The 21,233-nt window shown below is 35.8% G+C and overlaps 2 protein-coding genes across 5 annotated transcripts in view; one reads left to right on the top strand and one right to left on the bottom strand.

Annotated features, from left to right (window-relative positions):
- LOC108723595 (zinc finger CCCH domain-containing protein 11A) overlaps window positions 1-4,857 on the top strand; it is a 16,867-nt gene extending 12,010 nt beyond the window's left edge. Inside the window, 2 exon segments of the mRNA XM_018449459.1 lie at window positions 3,874-4,154; window positions 4,156-4,857. Of these exon segments, the coding sequence (XP_018304961.1) occupies window positions 3,874-4,154; window positions 4,156-4,833 (959 nt within the window). The 3' untranslated portion in view covers window positions 4,834-4,857.
- Window positions 4,858-10,292: 5,435 nt separating this feature from the next.
- LOC108723600 (paired box protein Pax-6) overlaps window positions 10,293-21,233 on the bottom strand; it is a 128,238-nt gene continuing 117,297 nt past the window's right edge. For 2 of the 4 annotated variants that reach the window (XM_018449465.1, XM_018449463.1), the window contains 4 exons: window positions 17,052-17,311; window positions 13,707-13,987; window positions 12,718-13,025; window positions 11,442-11,618 (listed from right to left, as the gene is read on the bottom strand). In XM_018449465.1, the coding sequence (XP_018304967.1) occupies window positions 11,524-11,618; window positions 12,718-13,025; window positions 13,707-13,987; window positions 17,052-17,311 (944 nt within the window). In that variant the 3' untranslated portion in view covers window positions 11,442-11,523. Of the gene's footprint in view, window positions 11,619-12,621; window positions 13,026-13,706; window positions 13,988-17,051; window positions 17,312-21,233 lie in introns of all 4 variants that reach the window. The other 2 variants (XR_001936656.1, XM_018449466.1) reach the window with 2 other exon arrangements.

Below are 21,233 nucleotides of genomic sequence, written 5' to 3' on the forward strand. Positions count from 1 at the left end.
AAATATGTTACACACGAAGAAGGGAGGTGGTCGCGTTACACGCGACCACTCCGCCCCCCGATCTACGTTTCTGTAAGATCATTGTTTCTAGCGATTTGTTAATTTGATTTTCATCTACGACGAATTGTAGAGAGTGCTAAAATGCGATCGTCGTGATTACAAGTGTGTGTGCGTACCTCGTCTCGCGACTGTTGCGCTGCCGACGCTTTCGCATTCAACGTTCGCGAGGGGATTGATGTTGCGATCTTGGGGATAATTCGTCGCGAGCTTGCACGACGGTTCTTTTTTTAACAGTTACAGATAGATTGCGACAAATCGGGGTGATTCGTCACGATGGATCACCGGAATGCGGAATGCGTCGAAGCGCAATCGCGAGTGCATAAGAGCGAGCCGAGTGAGTGAGAGAGCGGCCTTTCGACCGCCCTTAATTTCTTCCAATCTTTATTTTCCCCTGCTGTCCTTCTTCTCCCTTCTTCCTTGCTCTCCTTGTCGTCGATGTTCCTCTAGCTCGAAGTCTCACCGATATAAATCCGAATGATTAACTATTCCCCGATTACCTTAAGTCCTTTTTAAGGGGTGTGCACAATCAAAAGAATAGGGAATAGGAAACAGAAAATAAGAATGTCGACCTATCAGAAACCATGTACAATTTCTGATAGATTGAAATTCTTATTCTCTGTTCTCTGTCCCCTATTCCTTTGATTGTGCGCAGCCCTTTACACGTGTCCTCTTTTGACTTTCCTTTGTAGCATCATTTCGCGACATCGGGATTATCTCCCTAGGTTGGCTCCTGCGCGCGCCAATCGAGTCGCGAGCTGATCTCTTTTTTTTTCCTCGGCCGTGCGCGCGACCGAAGCCCCGCTTCCTTACGTTCTCGTTACTCTTCTCGTTTGATTCTCCTTTCAGTTTTCCCTTCTATTTTATTCTTTTTTATTTTTACCCTATTTTCGCTCTCCAACGCGTTTTGCTCCCGTGCGCGGCCTCGGTCGCGTCGCGATCAACTACGCGACGAACTATGAAATCGTGTACAGTCGACGTAACGGCTTCGAGGACGGCGTTTCCTCGATCCCGCGAACCTCACCTCCCGGCGCCCCGATCTGATCCGTTCGGGAAATCATCGATCTGTCTCATGGAAACAAGAAACAGACGTCTGCAGCGCGGACGAGACTGTCGGGAGTTTGCCGAGTATGATTCGGGGCACCGGCAAGAAGAACTGGGGATACTTTCTGCAGCGATAGATATTGGGACGATGATAATGATAATAGTGATAACTGCGGCGCCGGGAAACGTCCACGATCGTCGTTACGTCGACTCGAAACGATGGCGCGGAAACGCGCGTTCGTTCTGTTTCTCTTGTCTCGAATGTGAGCGATAAAGAAGAGAGAGAGAGAGAGAGAGAGATTGATTTAAAAAGAAAAGAAAAAAAGGAAGAAACGAAAAAGCCTTTTTTCTCGGCCGATCGTGAACGGCCGAACGTGGAGGAGAAAGATTGATTATATGCTAAAGAGTAAGCGATGCGCAATTTAACTATAACGAATTGATGTAAGCGAATGGAAAAAAATCAATACTTTTCATTGAGATGATATCTGGATTTCAATAAACTTGATACCTCGAAACCAGCCGGACAATCGACCCGGAGAGCGAGCGGTGTTACCGGTACCGCAGCGGTGAATGAAAATCTTGTCACCAGCGTTACCGGCGATTCTCTTTCTCGATGGGTCTTCTTATTTCTTCTTACTTCTCACTGTCTTCCAACCGCAGTTCCGTTTATCCACCGATTACTTTTAAGAGAGGCGCGCGTTTACTCATTTTTACTCCCGACTACCAAGCAAAGGTTGTACAATTTTTATGATCGTGATATAAGATAAATGTTCCAATGATTGAGTATGTAGCTATGGATATCCGGATATTTTGATAAAATTTATTATTATTCTCTCAAATGTTTTTTTTATTACATTATTATAATTGTATTTAAAAAGATTACAATTAAATTATAATATTATATTCAAAAAAACATTCGAGATTAATAACAATATAAACAAATATAAAATCTTGTGTAAATATTCGGATACACTCTAAATTTTTGGGAGTGAAATTTCACTTCCGAAGAGTAATAGTTGCGCCAGTCCGGCAGGAGTAAAATTTTCACTCTTAGAGAGTGAAGAATCATTCTTCAAGAGTGAAAAATTACTCCAAGCGAGAAATTTCAAGCGATTAATTTTCAATCTGCGAAGAGTGAATAATTTCACTCTCCGAAAGCAGAGACTAAAGGTAAATGTTATAAGTTTAGCCCCCTTATATCCAATCTTGACAAAATTAGTCTCATTTAAAGTGTTTTTGCACAAAACGAACGAATATGGCAGAGAAAAGCGTCGCTCTGCCTCGCGAAGCGAGATATTAATAATCAAAGTTGACCTTTTAGGAAGTTCATTCCTTGAAGGAGTGAAGTGAAATTTACTCTTGCCAGACTGGCGCAACTTCTATCACTTTTCTTGAAGTGAAATTTCACTCCCAAAAATTTAGAATGTATAGTTACATGTTAGATATCACATAGGGACGTTTATCTTACTATCAAAACTTTTGCTGATCTCGCGCGTTTTTCTAGATCAAGACGACGATCGAGAGTACGGACTTGTTATGTAAATCGTTGTACAAGTAAGTATTATATTCGTATAATTGTGCTCGAAGTGCGTATCAAGTCCGAGTGCGTCGACGTTTAAAAAACATTGCCGTTTCGTACAACTTCGAGGCAGCACGCAGCAGCAGCATAAAAGAGGTTTATCAAGAGGCCAATCAAACTGATAGAAAAGAGGAAAAATGGTATCTTCGAAAGAAATGAAGGAGGAAAAAGCGAAAGAAAAGATAATAGTCACGAGACAACCATCGCTCATCAGCAGAACATATATAAAAATTTAAATATGGATATATTTGTTGCGTATAGAAGGATATATATTTTATCTTTTTTCTTATTTTTGATAACGGTGATTGCCGTGATTTTGCAAGACGGAGAGGAGAGAGAGAAACATGGATTGACTATAAGTGACTATTAATACATAAAATGGATTGTCGATTGATATTACGAAGAAGAGTACTGTAAGCGTTTCTATTACCGGATATAAATGCGTCAAGAAAAAAAATGTTATTGCGTGGAAATAAAAGCTTAATGTGACGGCGGATTGATGTCAGTCGGATAAATAAATAACTTGTGGATGTAAGTAAGTAAAGATGCACGAAACGAGAAGTTCGAAGTCTAAAACCGAGGTTGGAAGAAAGACACAAAACTGAGACAACATCCAATGAAGATCGGCTTGAAAATGATACATGACCTCAAGGACGTTCGGAAAGAGACGATTATGAAAATTGTGTTTGAGCTGTGTGTTGCCCGGAGCTTTCTCGGAGCGTACGCGCGTGAAACGCGGGATATTATACGAAATTCAAAGAGTAATTGAAAACAGTTACGATTTTGACTGCAAAGAAAATCGAGACATGTAAATTCCAACTCCACTATTCTCATTTTCATTTCACAAAGTAATACAAAACTAAATACATTATTTCTCTGGACAATGTCTGAATGATAGACAGATTACCAAGATCGTAATATTGACACGTAATCTGGTACTGTATAAAATGTGTACATACTTGGATCTACAGAAAGAGAGAAAGAGCGCGCGAGAAAAAGGGAGGTAAACGTCGAGACAGAGAGAGAGAGAGAGAGAGAGAGAGAGAGAGAGAGAGAGAGAGAGAGAGAAGAGAGAGGGAGGAAGCTGATTACATAATAATAATCGTAATCCAGTGACATCTTCGTCGAATATTCGAATTTTTTTTATTATTTGTATGTATTTTGATTCATCATTCTTTGTATGTTTCTTTCAGAATCCGATAACGAAAGTGCACCGTCGCCGGTAAAATCGCAACCCAAGGTGCCCTATTGCAAGACCTACGAGCAGATGAGACTTGAAGAGATCCAGGCAGAGAGTGCGGCTTATTACTCCTACGAGGCCAGCAACTATGGTCTTCATCAAGGACAAATGAGCACGACAATCGGGACTAAGCGATGGATCAGTACATCGAAAACCAACAAAGAAGAATCGTCGAAGGAATTGAACTTTAAGGTATTGACCCTGGAAGAGATTCGACAACGAAAGAGGGAAAGAACTGACGGACACAACGTCTGTCTCGGAGTCTTCATTGCCAATTGAAGCAAAGAGCATGAAAAGGCGTTCGATCGAAGTCGAAGGGCAATGCGACAAAGAGAGCGCCAATTCTGCGAAAAAGTGCAAGATTAGTTCTGAATTTGCTAAGAATAGCGTATCTGTCGTCAAGGTGCAACCAATAAAATTGCGAAGATCCTTGAAAATGGAAACACAAATACAACCATGCGAAATACAAACCGAAATACAACCATGCGAAATGCAAGTACAAACCGAAATACAACCATGCGAAAACGCAACTATAAATGAACGTTTGGCGACGGACAGTCAGGACGATCAAACCTCTTGCTGCGAAGAAAAGCAAGAGAGTCACAGCGACAAGACGTCCTACTGCAAGAGGCTAGAAAACTATGTCGATGAGTTGGTTAACACTAATAGGAAAGTCGACATAGAGATTAGACTGTGCGATAGCAGCACGAATGAAGAGAAAACTCAAGTGCAACCAAAACAAGCGTCAAACGACAAATTATCGGTTGCCACATACACGACTGAGGATATTGAAAACACGTTATTAGAAGACCAACCGTACGATCAACAATATACGCAGACTGATGAGGAGTACCTACGACTGGATACATCAGCCGACGATATTATGCGAGATATCGAGGACTTGCTCAATTAGAGAAGCGTGATTCGAGCGATTTTAAGTAAATCCAGCGTGCATTTCTTTTTTTTTCATAAAGTTTAAAAAAATCTTAACAGAAAAATAATTTATATACTTAAGCATTTGTACAAATACAGATCATATAAAATTTACTCATCGTGCGAGAAATAGTATAGTTACTATTTGTAAACGATTATTTGATCAATTTTTATATTCAAGTTCTATTCTTACGCTTTAACTTCAGTAGATCATATTATGTAATATTATATCACTTTTTTTATCACAAATCAAAATTGTGCAATGAATTTCAGTATTTACATTTAATCTGAAATTTTTTCATCCATGATGTAAGAATATCAAGTGTGACAGTCTCATGGATATCTAATGGACCAATCAAAAATTGGTTCCAAATTCTGTAAACCAATATAAAACCGCTATTAAAAATTTGTCACCAATCAGAAATTAGCCCAAATTATATTTAGCCATTATGCGCAATGGCACACCTTGTATTGTTACATCATGCTTTTATCTACTATTTTCGTATTCTTTTTTTTTATTTTAATTTTCATAGAATGTGCGAAAGATTGCAATAATGAATTATCATAAGTAAAAACTTATGACGAATTCTTTATTCTATATGAATAAAGGCGGTTCTAGACGATATGGTCAATATGCTCCAGTGTACTCTAACATTAGTAAATATTACACACATACACATGCATACATGCATAATTATCCGCGTGAATATAAGCCAATATTTAATGAATGTGTGTGAAGTTAGTGTATATTGGCCATGTTGTCTGGAGTCATCTTAATCAAAATAAAATTTAGTGATCGGACTGATACGGAATGAATATGACTTCTGTTATGTCTTTCGAGAATAAAATATGCATAGGTGCATATAAACTTCTTTCATAAGTAAAAACTTATGACATTCTATTATGTGTATAGAGGCGGTTCTAGATGATATGGTCAATATATGCCAATGTACTTCAACCTCCAACATTAGTAAATATTATGCACACACATACATAACGTGCATAATTATCCGCGTGAATATAAGTCAATATTTAATGAATGTGTGTGAAGTTAGTGTATATTGGCCATGTTGTCTGGAGTCATCTTAATCAAAATAAAATTTAGTGATCGGACTGATACGAAATGAATATGACTTCTGTTATGCCTTTCGAGAATAAAATATGCATAGGTGCATATAAACTTCTTTCATAAGTAAAAACTTATGACATTCTATTATGTGTATAGAGGCGGTTCTAGATGATATGGTCAATATATGCCAATGTACTTCAACCTCCAACATTAGTAAATATTATGTACACACATACATAACGTGCATAATTATCCGCGTGAATATAAGTCAATATTTAACGAATGTGTGTGAAGTTAGCGTATATTGGCCATGTCGTCTGCAGCAGCCTTAATTAAAATAAAATTTAATGACTAATACGGATATTGGCTTCTGTATTACGCGTTTCAAGAATAAAATATGCATAAGTGCATACGAACTTCTTTCATAAGTAAAAACTTATGACATTCTATTATGCGTATAAAAGCGGTTCTAGATGATATGGTCAATATACACCAGTGTACTCCAACATTAGTAAATATTATACACACACATGCATAACGTGCATAATTATTCACGTGAATATAAGCCAATATTTAACGAATGTATGTGAAGATAGCGTATATTGGCCGTGTCTGGAGCAGCCTTAATCAAAATAAAATTTAATGACTGATACGGATATTGCTTCTGTACTACATGTTTCGAGAATAAAATATGCATAGGTGTATATGAGCTTCTTTTAAATACTTTTATATATAACATAATAAAAGAGCAGCATGAACTCTTCGATATTTACACTCGACATCATCTATGCCTCTGCATATGAGAATTTAAGCCGAATCGAATACGTATATATTGTATATACGTCGTATATATTGTACATATATGTATATATTTTTCGAATCCTAAAAGCGTTTCTTATTCTTATCAAATTGCAATAATTATATAATAATGTTATATACATATTATATAATTTAAATGTAATATATATAATATGTATATGTATACTATGCGTACAATGTTATATTTATATAATCATATACATATATTATAGTATATGTAATATTATAATTATTGCAATTCGATATTATATAACATATATAAGTTATAATAATTATAACTTATATAATTATAATCCGAAACATAATTATGATATTGTTGTATAATAATTATGTAAATGATATAACGATACATGTTACATAGAATTGTATAATGATATTATATTGTATATATGTGTACTGTTGCAATTTGTAATATTAATATTATTCGCTGGCTTAACCCTTGGATTAATTCTGCTACTTGACGGTCTTCTGACTAAAGACGATTCTGTAAACAGATACAGAGAAGTTAACTCATTAATTGTAATCAATTTTGTCGTTTAGCGTTTATTCAAACTTATCCTTAAGTGTTGTTTCAGAAGAAATCCAGGGTTAAACGCAGATCGCAATAGATTTCTAGTGAGGATTTAGAGAATACAACACGTCATCGAGTGTAAATTAATTATTAAGTTGAAAGAAATATACAATTGTTACATTTTCAAGATAAAATAATGGTCTCTTCTTTTGCGTGCAACTCGCTTACCATTATTTTCTACGAATGATGCGATTGATCGAACGACGATGCGGGGTGAGGGATAAGTACAAATATGAGTTATCAGATCGAGACAGAGAGAAAGAGATGAACATGTTTCGGGAAGGAGTTGCGCTTGATTTCTAATAGGAAACTGCACATAATTGTTACTTTCGTTTGCCTAACAAATCGGTATTAGACGCGCGCGTGTGGCTGACTCGATCATCTTCGTATAATCAAGATTTAATATTTATAACAAAAGAGCGATTACCACACGCCGGAATTCCGCAAATAAACTTTCCAATTAGAAAACAAGCATTGAGAGCACTCTCGATTAAATGCACACACTACTTATTTAGAGAACGTATAATCGTATTTAAAGGGATGCTGGAATTACCCCGACGGAACGCATATTCATACTTTTTCAATCATTTCGTTTTTCTTATATAGAATAAAAAATCTTTTTCTAAAATAAAAAAAAATTTTCGAATAACAGTACATGAAAAGAACAATTTTATTTAAGTATCTAAACATTTAGGTGGATATAAATTAGAAAACAACTTTGTTTAATTGTCAAAATAATTATAAAGAAGATTTAAATATAATGAACAGTGCTGCAAAAAAATTTAGACTTGGTATAAACCAAGTGAATTGTATCTTTTGTATATTCAGATCAATATTTCTATTCTCATTTATAAAAAATTATAAAAATGATAAAAATGATAAAAATTGGACACTGTGTTTCTTCAGTCATTAGTGGACTAGGCCTACTGGGGATACCACTTAAAAAAAAAACGCGTCAACAATAGTACCTCTAGGGTGATGAGGAAATCTATTGAAAACCATTGTCTATGAACGTTATATGCGTAGCACATTTTGACTGTATGTAAAACAATGAGATTAAAGAAATAGCTATAGCCGAAGTTAAGTCGAAAATCGACCAAAAAGAAATTGTTACTAAATATTATTATTATTAAAATATTAACAAGGGAGCAGTTAATTTAATATTTAAAATGATCTTTGCAGTTTATTGATATTAATATATAATGCACCTTTATGTTCTTCACATGTCTTATTACTATCATTATTATTTTGATTATAAAATAATTTGTTTTGTTCTCTTCTTTTGAATTAAAGTGATTGTATCGCAAAAAATGACTTTTCTTAAGATTTGTTTGAAGTTTTTACTATTTGAAGATAATGATATTCTCTATACATACGTATCATTTTGAGGGAGGAGGGGGGTAACCAGGCATGTTCAAAAGATAATTGCATTTGAAGTTAGTACTTTTAACATGTGCTAGACAAGGAGCGACAGTATATTTGCAATTACAGCACAAAAACGGTATTTAGAAATTCATTCAAAAACTAAAGGATTATAGATAAATATAATACAAATCTCTTAAACCGAAGAAAATGGGGGATAACCAAACAAATATTATATTAATTATAAAACTTTAGAAAGTTGCTTTTATTATACTACTTCACTAATATCCACTTCGCTTATCAACTCATTCTCAAATACCGGCGCACACAGTGCGAAAATAAAAATTACTGTTCCAAAATTGCGATCTGCAGCAATTTTTGAACATTAATTTTTTTTCACCACCGAATGGTGCTCTCATGCGCTGGCGTTTCAGGCGATTGCCCCCCCCCCCAGGCTACTCCTGTACGATACAACCACCTTAATATCAAATACATCTTTATATTTTATTTCCACAAAATTTAAAAATACTGAAATTTGTTTCTCTAATAGTTATTAAAGAAACTGTTATTATAATAACTGTGTTCTAAAATTCATCATTGAAAAAATCGTATTCGAAATAATAATTAATAAATAAAATAAATGAAAGACATGAAAGGCGCGCACGTAGCGCGCGTTGTGTGCTAGTAAAAGAAAAAGCGCAAATAGCTGTAGGGAAGTACAAATTTCTATGAAAAACTAAAAAAAAATAAAGTATAAAAAATAGTAAATTACAGTTCCTTTTTATACTACGTACGTAGGTTATTCATTATCAAAGTAGCGCAATCCCTCTATCTAAACCAAAATGCCGATAACTTTCCTATATTAGCTATTTCGACCGCCATTTTGGATCTAATGGCTTATGACCAATAAGCGCTTATTGTTAGTTATTGGTATATGAAGTTAGTAAGTCGAAAATGGAGGACTTTTATGCTACATTTTGGTAAGAAATACTTTCCTACAGTTGAATAATGTATAAGAATATAATGAGACTTTTATAAATCATGATTTTGAAACGTATAATAAGAGAAATGATTGGAAAAGTAGGAGATGAGTGTACATAATCTAGCCTAGCATTCATGCGATATATAGAATATATATCAGAGAAATGTACGTAATGTTTGACTTAATAGTTTACTTAATGTACATAATGTTTTATTTAATGTATGTAATGTTTTCTTAATGTACGTAATGTTTTATTTGGAATTAAAAATCTGTTTTATCGACATCGATCAAGTTCGGCCGTCGCTCCAGGTGCTCCAGCATCTCCTTAACCTGACCTAAGAGAAATCACAATTGGCATGTTCGGTCCTTCTTTCTTTATTTTTTCTCGAACCTTGCACCGAATATAAATTACAAATTGGTTTTATCAATTTATTAGAGAATTAGAGTCAATTATATATATAAAATAATTATATGTGTAATTATAAAGTAATTACACGTATAATTATTATATATAAATAATTATACATAATATGTGTACATATACACATACATATGTTATATATTGTATGTATACATAAACGAATATTCTCCTTACACGATGTACACACAAGAAACTCATGTTTATTATCTCTTGGCATTCTTGTTTCACGAGTATAAATAATAACACAATATCGACTTAGAAACTATTTTATTTCTTTTCTTCCTGCTTATAGGAGTTACACCTACGAAACGTTGCGAATAAAAACTCTCCGCGGAAATCCTCGGGAGCGATTCTTTTCCTCTTAAATCTTCGCGCTAATTATTTTTACACGAGTTGCACATTGCCGACAATTCTTTTTCTTTCTTTTTTTTTGTTCTACCGCGTCTCACCTTACTCATCAGTTCTATTTCAAAGATGTCTCGGCTCGGAGATATAATTGTACGAATTAAAGCGAGCTTACAAAGGTGTACATATGCAGATGATGCTTTGAGAGATTTTTCCACTTTGCCGATCATTCATGTATCATGTGTCATATGAAAATCACGGATTGTCACAGATTGGCGTATTAATACGTCTAACAACGATTGTGTGTTTCTATGACTTATATTCTGATATAACATCGAAATAAAGAGGAGAGTGTCTCTTCGCACATTACGATACCAAACATCGTTAGTGAAAGTATGGGAAAGCAGCATTAGTCATTCGCCTATGATAACAATGAGGGACATGATCGGTAAGTGTCGCAATAGCAAATGTAGATATATCGATTTTTTTCAGCACGGGACACGGAAATTCGATTTGACAGTGATGAAATTCACGATTATACACAGAGATCAATTAATCCGCCTGTAAACTCAATGCCGCATTTTGTATTGTAATTACACGAGTACTACACCGTAGATTTGTTGTTAGTTTACACAAAACGGAATCACGCTAGAGCCATTCAATTATGAATCTAGTTCCTCGCCCTCACCGGGAGTGACAGAATAAATTGAGATCTTCGTGCTTCGGATGATCTTCATTAGTAAGCACTAGCGAATTCGCAGTGACGTTTCCTCGAAATTTTCCGAAATAATGCACTCATCTGACAAAAAATAAAATAAAATAAAATAAAAAACGAGAATAGAGCGAACGCGAATACGGACAGATCAAACTCGTTTCCACATGGAACTTTGGTTTGAACGAGACGTACGGGTATGATAGCCCATTTCAATTTATTTTATACTACGGAACAGTCGCACGCATGATCGACCATAACGCGTGGATTTCCGGAGACTGCGCTTTACGATCGCGTGACCGTGTGTCATTTTCTCGTACGCGACACGAACTGTAAGCTAGAGAAGCTCAAGTCTACGGAGATGAGGTCGACATCGACGACCACCACGGTCACTGCAGCCTCGGTGACCAATATTGCGCCGCCATGTCGGGTGCCGGTTGACCTGGTACCGCGATTGGCACACTCACGCCAGGTGATATTAGACCTGCAAGAGAATCCATAATATTCTGTTTAATTTTATATAAAATTTCATGTAAGAATTACATACAAGTTTAAAAAAAAATTAACTTTGTAGTTGATTTAGTTTTTAATATAGTGTATATATATATTATATATATTTATTACTATAGATGTAACAAAGAGTGCATTTTTATAAAAATTTCGATTTATTTTTTTGTATATGTACGTTGTCCTCTTTTCGTATGTATTAGAATATTATTTCATCACTTCATTATTTCATCGTCATATTAAGTGCCATGCCGGTCATCAATGATCGATGCTACTAAAAAAAAATAGATAAAAATCGTAAAAAACGTATTTGTAATTCTGTAAATATAATTAAAACTGAAATAATAGTCTAAAATAATAAAATATGCATAATAATTTAATACAATTCAATTATATTATATATAACATATGTTTAAAGTGTGATTATCTCTGTAGTAAAAATGTCACTCTAACATCGCTGGAGCTAAGAGAATAAAGTATTAAGCATTTAACGTGTTAAGAGATAAATAGATAATAATACGAAAGTAAAAGCATTTTTATCAAAATCTCGATTTTTTTCATTAAGTACCATGTGTATGTAAAGTGTATATTAGTTCCTTTCTCGTAATTATTTTACTATTTCAGGTACTTATTTATCTTTAAGAGATAAATAATAACATAAAAAAAGAGAGACTAAAAGAAGTAGTAATAACAGATTGAACAAAATGTTTGCAAGAGACGCACAACGCCTTGATAATATAAATTGCACATCGATCTATTAACATCTACAATCAGTTAACTACTGAATAGAAACGACAAGCGCTCAGGCGGCTGATGCGATGCAGATAACGTATAGATATGAAGCTAGATTACGTTTGTACTGTATGTCCAGGTAAGGAGCAAGAAAGAGAGATCGGAACGATCCCCGATCGAAACCGTTCGATCGGGGATGAGACATTTGGGATGGCGAAGGAGTGACAGAAGCGTGTATAATCCATTACCGGCGGGCTCGATAGCGTGTTATCCATGGTAGCCGTAGTAGTAGTCCATCGGCTAGAGTGCAAGCAGCGAATGCAGTGAGTGCGGTAGACACTCACCGGTCGAGCTGGCGTTTTGATTGTACTGATTGAGGCTCGCCGCGTGATAGGGCTGCGTAGGGCTGCAGGTTGGCCTAGCACCGTAACCAAGGTGAAGGGGCTCGTAGCTCGGTGGTCTCGCGACTCCGCACGAATAGCCATTATCCCGTTGTTGAAGGCACGCGCCAGGGCTCGGTCCGACGGTCATACCCACGGTCATACCCATCGGACTCATACCACCCCCGGATAGCGAGGACATGCTACTCGTCGTGTGCTGATTCTGTTGACTGGCGCCCGACATCGTGAAACTTGGCATCGACGTCATCGGGCTGTAAAGCGAAACAATTTCGTAAATGTGAATTCACATGATCCTAGCTGTTTTTTCCTCTGTCGAAAATAATTCTTTACGAAGCGCAAAAAAGAATAACAACCGATTTCGGTCAAACCGATATGTCTTGATGACGATGGGAACGTTATCCATTTTAGTATCACGTAGTACGCTGTTCATTTTTCATTCTTTCGGTTTTAATAACATAACAAGTGTTATGTTGTATTGTTTATAAATCCTAATTTACAAAAAATTGTTGCTCATTACTTTCGGAATAACTCTCGTATATTTCGTTAATAAATCTATTCTACGTTATTATTTTTTATTTTATTTTACTATATTTACTACAAATAGTTAACATTGTTATTTCCTTAGTTCGTATTCATTTTTCTTACTTCCTTTGTACTTTATGGTAGTTCATGTGTTACGTTTCTTTAATTTTTTAATATTATTATGTTATTATTATTTTTCTATAAGTATGAGAGTTTTCTTTTATTATGTCAAAACGGATCATACAGAAGTACTAAATATTATGTATAATTCTTTTAAATAAAATAGATTGAATAATAAAAGTAACTATCAGACAATTGATCACAGAGCCAAATACTGGATCAGTATCCATCTCGAATAGCTTAGGGAAACCTTTCAAAGGATGAAACATCGCATGCTTTTGCGTTCTCACCTGTACGAGTCAGGCATGCTGGGTATTCCGGGGTACACAGCGGTGGGCGCAAACCCGTGATGTATTCTAGGGGGCGAGGGTGGTGCCTGCGGAGGCGGCTGGCCCCCGAGTATCCCCGAGGGTGGCGGCGGCGTCGGGTGGCCAGCACCCACCAGGCTTACGCCGGCAGTGTGTTGCTGTTGTTGCTGTTGTTGCTGCGGTGGCGGTGGTGGATTATCCCTCCGTTGCGTGCGCAATTTCTCCTCGCGCCGCCACTTGGCCCGCCGATTCGAAAACCAGACCTGAGTTAGTAAACGAGAAGACAGACGAAGATACAGGTCAATCGCTAGGCTACGGATAACTTTCGTATCGGCTAACAGTCGTGGATAAAACGGTTCGTCGCGAAAACGCGTTACTCCCTGCGAAGATCTCTTAATCATATAATGTGTCGACTCTATGTTAATTAAGAACGTCACCGATCTTCGTGATCTTTGATCTTGATGGTCGTGATAAAATGACCTGTATATATAGTAATACGCGTGGGACGATATAAAATCAAATTATGTCGACGCTGGTTTCAATAAGAATGATAAGAAATCGAGATTAGTTAGAAATAAAAATAAATTAGCATAATAAAATTACAATTACAAAAAATACCGTTTTCCTTCAGAAGCTGTCAACTGCTGTCGTTAGCCATGATTACAAGTTGCAATTAGCAGTTTTAAAAATTAAAAATACACAGTGGACTTTTATATCAAATTAGAACAAATGACGGAATACCTATAAATGTATAAATTGCTGGTGAAATATCTAAAAAATTTACTATGTCTTTAAAAACGATAATTAATTTGAGGTTTAGAATAATTGAAACTTTCGCATAAATAGGCTAAAATGATCTTTTAATAATAAAATTCATACTTAGCTATAATATTTCAATAAATGGTCAACTTGAAACCATTGAACGGATACGATCTTTATTTTTTTTACTTATAACCTTGATATATTTTACAATAATTACTAATTTTTTCGTAAGTCATCAGTCTGTCCTCGTCATTTATATCCGATAGTTTTGATTCTATACTCGGAGAAAATAAGATATAATTTTGGCAATAATAATATAATACCTCTGTAATGTAATCCACCAGCAACCGAGATAACATTTATGATGCATAAGATATCTAAAAGACGGTTTTTAGATATCTTATGCAACATGCATGTTATCTGGAAATATTCTATCCTTTTAAGGCACAGTCGATTTTTTATTGCGAATTTTAAGAAAATAGATAAATAACAAAATTCGCATGCTGAAAAATATTACATGCTGAAAAAACTTAATAATGTTGAGACTGTGTATATACAAGGACGCCAGTATCCAATTTTTGTTTCGTTGGAAAGACGAATAGAAATCGTGTCTGTGTCCTGAACTCTTATTGTAGACCGCGTAAGATTTTGTGCGAATAAAAGTTTGATTTTTTTGTGTTTTACATCTTTTTGATGCTAATTTTAATGAGCATATAAAAATTCGTAAAAAAATAAGTAAAATACAATCCGGCTTCTATTAAGGTAAAAATTTGGTATCATTGGTTCACAAATATACAAGAACGTTTTCAGATTTTTATATAGTCTGGAACAATAAAAAATCTGCTGTGAATCTCAACGTCCTATTTTGGAATCCAAATTGAAAATTTCACATTGCCGATGAAGGATTAAGGGGATGCTGGACTGAAGCAAATTACCGACATTTACATTTTGCTCTGCTATACCTACCCAAATTGCCTTTACAGGATCGTAAAAAATTTTATACATATACAATTAAAGTAGACATGTTAAAAAATAGTGAGGATGATTTTATGCTAAAAATGAAAAAATGTATAAAAAAGTTACATTTAATATTACTTATATTTGCACCGTACTAATGCATACATATGTCAACTCACAACAATATTTGGTTAGTCAAAAATTTTCTAATTGTAAGTCATATGTGTGAAACGAAACAATGCCACTATGCGGAATACATGAAAGAACAACACTGTATTAATAAAACTAAGATTAAAAGTCTAAAAAAAGAGTTTAGATTGAAATGCTTTCACGCACATGTGCACGTGAAATATAGTGTAGAGCAGTAATTGTGTCTATAACAGGTGCTCAAGCTTGCAAGAGATGGCGTTAGAATATATTAAATCAGGACAGATGTACGCATTTGAGTGAGATAGAATGATAAGGTAAAAAAATGAGTTAAAGATTTCGCTACTGCCATTTTTAATTTAGAATTAAAAAATCTATATTATTCGACATCAATCAAATTCGGCCGTTGCTCCAGCATCCCCGCAATTAAGCTTATAAAAGCATGAGAACGAAAGTAAAAATTGTTAAAATATAATCATGGCAGCAAATGTTGGAGCACCAACATTGGATATTAACATCATTTCATTAGTTGTATATAACTATATAAATAGTGCTGAAATAGCAAAATTATATAATATATAATTATATAGATTTCATGCAGTAGGTTAGTATAAATGTATTCTTTCGGTTTAAACTTTAAACAAATAATTTTCTTTTACTTTTTAGTTTCGTTATTGCCTTAATGACATCCTATACATGCAACAATAATATTTTTTATTAATCAAACTATTTTACGTTACCACTTTTTTTGTACTCTAGTCTCATCGTACTTGCTACAAACGATTAATCTTACTATACTTCTTCATTAATAACATCCTATGACAGACTTTTGTATTAATAATATTTCGTTATAAATTATTACGATACATGACTTTGGTATTAATAATATTTTGTTATAGATTATTACGATACATGATTATTTTCTCATATTCTTCATTCTCATTGTATTTATTACAATTGTATGTATTACAAACGTTACTACGTTTTCTTATTATAGTAACTATGTTTTCTATTATATAGTTACTATGTTTATTATACTATATTTTCTTATTATAGTAATGACACACTTTTTTGTATCAATATTTTTTATCAACTAAATTATTTTTCATTATTGTCTTTTCAAATTATTCTTTTTATCATATTTATCACAAATAATTACTATTTTTTTAACTCTTTTTTTAATACATTTTTTTTATTTTTCTTATTACAATTTCATAATATAAAATATTATTTCTTTTTTTATTTAGTTGCTGATACTATTTTTTTTTCTGAATACGCATCTGTTTCTAAGTCTCGTTTTCACAATATATGGTTGCCTACAGATTAAAGGTACCAAGAAATTCATGAATGAATTTCATTGATGAATCTCTTGTTGTGTAACCTTTAATTTTTAGGTAACCACATATTGTGAAAACGGACCTAAGTTTGTTGTCAAAATGCAACGTTGCGCTGAATAGTCACCTGTATTCGCGCCTCCGGTAGGCCGATCTTGCCGGCAAGTCTTTCCCTGGCGAATACGTCTGGATAATGCGTTCTTTCGAACTCCTTCTCGAGCGCGTCGATCTGCTCGTTGCTGAAGCTCGTGCGATTCCTTTGCAGTTTCCTCTTTAGGCGAAGACGTGCCTGATCGTCGTCGGCGCCGCCTGACACGCTACCAGCGTTGCTGTTGTCACCCCCGCTATTCGTCTCGTCCGAGTGCGCGCCACCCTCGAGCTCGGTTACTGTAATAATAAAACGCATCGTGCACTATTATCAACGCCTTTCGCGCGAACGGCTATTACGGGCAATCTCGAGTCTTCTTTTATCGTGTTATAGTTACGATAATTTTCGTGCTAAGGGCCTCTTTCACGGATTAACTTTCGAGGATAGAATTAAAGAGATTTATTGTTCAGTTAAACACTAAAAGCAAGCCTTATATCTATAGAAGTCCAATGTTTGTCTACTATAGGATTTAATGTTGAATATTAAATGTTACGCAATCGCTAATATCCGAAGATTCGTCCAAAGAAAAAAAATCCATCTCAAAAAGATTCAAAGAAACTTTTCGCACAATTATTGAAAAATTTTCTTTTGAATTAATCAAAAGTTGATTAATAAAAAAAGTCACAAGTTAGTAGATAGTACTTACATAATTTTTGTCGAAATACTGATAAGCGTTATCTTCAAATTTGTTTGCGATATTACTCGGCAAGTTAATGCCTTCCAGAAATCCTTCCCGATAAGGAGATGGGCGATGTATAATCGATATCAGCGTGCGTGATAACGCGTCGCACGATTTGTGGTTTCGTGGCGCTTACCCTCCTCCTCCTCCCCGAGTTTCTTATATCAATTCCTACGCGCGAAATGCGCTCGCGCGTGTATCTGCGTGTGTACGTGTGCTTGCGTGTACGTATCGGTGTGCGTATGTGAACGAGCGGGCGATATAGGCAGGCGTCGCCGAGTGAACCTTATCGTCGGTTTCTGGGTGAGCGCGTCGAGGCGTCACCGGGCTCGCTACGACGACGAGGTGAGGGGAAAGGACGATGAGGAGACACACGGGGTAGAGCGAGGAGAGGATGACGAGGGTTGGAGGAAGCTACAGGCAAGGGGGTGCCCGATAAGACGACGGGCGTCCCGACGCCAGTTGCCGGCCACCCCCACGAGATACGCCACTGTCATTCCACGACTACCTCCTCCCCGCTTGGAGAAACTCGAGTCAGAGTCTGGCCCGATATGACACGTGACACACTGATGCTGTTATTGACTGTTATGTTCTACGTAATCAATTCTGTTCTATATATTTTATACATATATATTTTTTATACATGTACAGTTGATGATAAGAAATCATAATTGGTTTGTTTTTCTCGTTTTAATTGACTTTAGCATGTCCTATTTATTTGTATACCATATTTTATTTATATATTTTATATATATGTTATATGAATGGGATGATAAAGAATTTGCATTTTATTCATTGACCTATTATCACACAATTATTTATGGACACACTGTTTTATACACTATTTTTTAGGATTTAATTTAAATCTTTTTTAAAAATAATCTTGTCAGATTAAAAATATCACTTCAAAAAATCAATTAAGAGAAATGATTCTTTTTTTATCAAAATAGATTTTGATGCTTAAAAATATATAAGTATATAAATATTTTTTTCAATTTTATAAATTATGCGCCGATTTGTTGGATTTTAAACGCAATCGCAAATTGAAGCTGAAGTATTAATATCTCAAATTAGATTGATCGTCAATTATATTAGCATTATTAAATGCTAATATAAGCATTTTAAAAGCCTGCAAATAACTTATTGCAAAAAATATCACTCAATGGGTGAAAATATTTTTCGATAAGAAAGAATGGCTTGACCAGATTCTGATTTATGTATCTTTCTATTTCTTTACAAAAATATTTTCTAGTTGTCGCAATATATTCGTGATGTACAAATAGTAGATTGCAAAGAAGTTTCAGTGAAGATGTCATTAATATTCAGTTTATAGTATGAAAAGCTGATTCTTCGATACGCCGTTTCTCTAAATTACTCTCAATATACATCTAGAGACACGGTAGTGTCTCGGTAATAAATAACGTCGAGAAGTTGCAAATAGCTGTTATCGTTAAGATAACATTGTCGACATGGGATAGTGTATCACGTTTTCCATACATAACGTCAAATTAGAAACGCCCACGAAACTCGAAGGTAACGAAAACGTCCGTAATAATCGTCGTATAAGCGGCAAAACCCAGGGATACAACCCCGTCCCTCTCAAGCCACCCTTTCCTCCTCCACGTGACTCGCTCGAGGAAGTAGCTGGCAGACGGCCACGCTAGTAGCGGCAAAGTTCTCGCGGCTCGGTAGGGTTGGTGGTTGCCTCGAACTTCCACCCCCGATGTACCGAGGAGAATCGAGTGCGACGTTAGCGTACAAGTTCTCCGGTCCTCGTTCCCCCCTTTCCCGTTTCTCCCGAAATCCCCCTCATCTTCTACGTCCTTCTCATCCGCCAGCCCTGAGTTGCTCCTTCGTAACCGTGCACTGCAAACGATATCCTTAGGGGGCGGCCCTCCGTCAGTATCTGTACGGTACGGGGTTAACGCTACGAGGGTGTCTTAAGCGATAATTAAAACCGCCTTAACCCTCTCTCCCTTCCCCAACCCATTCCCCCCTCTTTCCATCCCTGCGAAATTCGAGGAGCAACTTCGGGCCTTCGCGGTTGCTGGATCTTGCGTCTTTACTATCACGGGGCCAAGTCGCGCTCCTCTCGCGTTGCTCATCGCTTTCTATGCGGTATACACGCGAGTTTAATGCCGACGCGGAGCTCGAGCGTTTAAGGGAGAAAATCTATCGTAAGAGCGTATAGGAATAAACCAGCATCAACAGCACGAATCGTCAATCAAAAATACCTATACATCATTTTTATGGTATACCCAAGTCGATCAAAGATTCAAAGATCTCAATAATATGAGAATGGAATAGAATTTATTCTCTTCAGCATTTATACAAAGCTAAGAAGGGGACTTTATTTACAAATATTGTTTCTGCCTCATTCATCCTTTTTCACACGCTCTCCTACTTTAAATTATTTAAATTGTCCTACTTCTGTCTGTTTTTCTATCCTTATTATTCTATCTTATATGTTTTTGAATATATCTGCGCACTAAAATCTGCGTTTGACTCTTATTAGCCTTATTTTATTCTTTTTATTGTTATATATATTCCCGGTAATGTAATATATACACTGCAATTGAATCGTTAATAAATTTCTCTGAAATAACGTCAAGTTATTCAGAATGGTTTTTTAATCATGAATTTTAATAACTTACTTAAAAGATATTTATTTATACTTTATATACGTACCGACTCTCCCGCCTGAAATAAATCGGTTAAACCGTATATGAATTTATTAAGGAATATATTGATGTGTGTGAATTATTTGCAGGGAAAAATTCACTCAGCGATTTCCCTTTCAATCCCTTGATGCATTCATATATAAATTATCGTCCCAAGTCCTTTAGTTGCGGCAACATATCATCTTTGTACCTTTTAATGAACAGAATCTCTAAATCTTAGAGATTCTAAAAGTGTCATAGCTTCAAATATGTTTACGCGACCTGCTGCGGATAAACGAGCGGAAACAATAAGAGAAAGAGAGAAACGTGGAAGAAAGGAAGAGAAAGGGGGGGGAGAGAGAGAGAGAGAGAGAGAGAAACCCTCCTAAAGCTCATCTCCTTGCTAAAGAACGTTGGGAAGGCAGGAGCTAAACGCGGGACCATTTTATCCGTGGAGGGGAATCCATGCCACCCAGACAGCTTCTCGTCCCCTCCTCCTTTCCTCACCCGGTGTTTCCCCCTTTCCCGTTTCTGGCCCCAACCAGATCATTCGTATCTTCCTTCAACGAATTATCCACCAACCGGGACTGCCGTGCGTTCAAGCGTGATGGCGGAACTATTCGAGGTTTAATCTACCAACGTTGTCGTCAATTCATTCGATATTTCTTTCGCGCGAGATTGTTAATAAAATTTTCACAATTGACACGCCTGTATATGTAGCTTGCTATGAGCAAAAATATATACGTACAAAGTACCTTTGATAATAAATAAATCAAAGTTATAGTGCGTTGTAAAAAGTCGACATTTTCACGAATTAAAACA

Source organism: Mycetomoellerius zeteki, unplaced genomic scaffold, assembly GCF_001594055.1.
Source record: "Mycetomoellerius zeteki isolate Tzet28-1 unplaced genomic scaffold, Tzet1.0 scaffold245, whole genome shotgun sequence".
Taxonomy (NCBI): Eukaryota; Metazoa; Arthropoda; class Insecta; order Hymenoptera; family Formicidae; genus Mycetomoellerius; species Mycetomoellerius zeteki.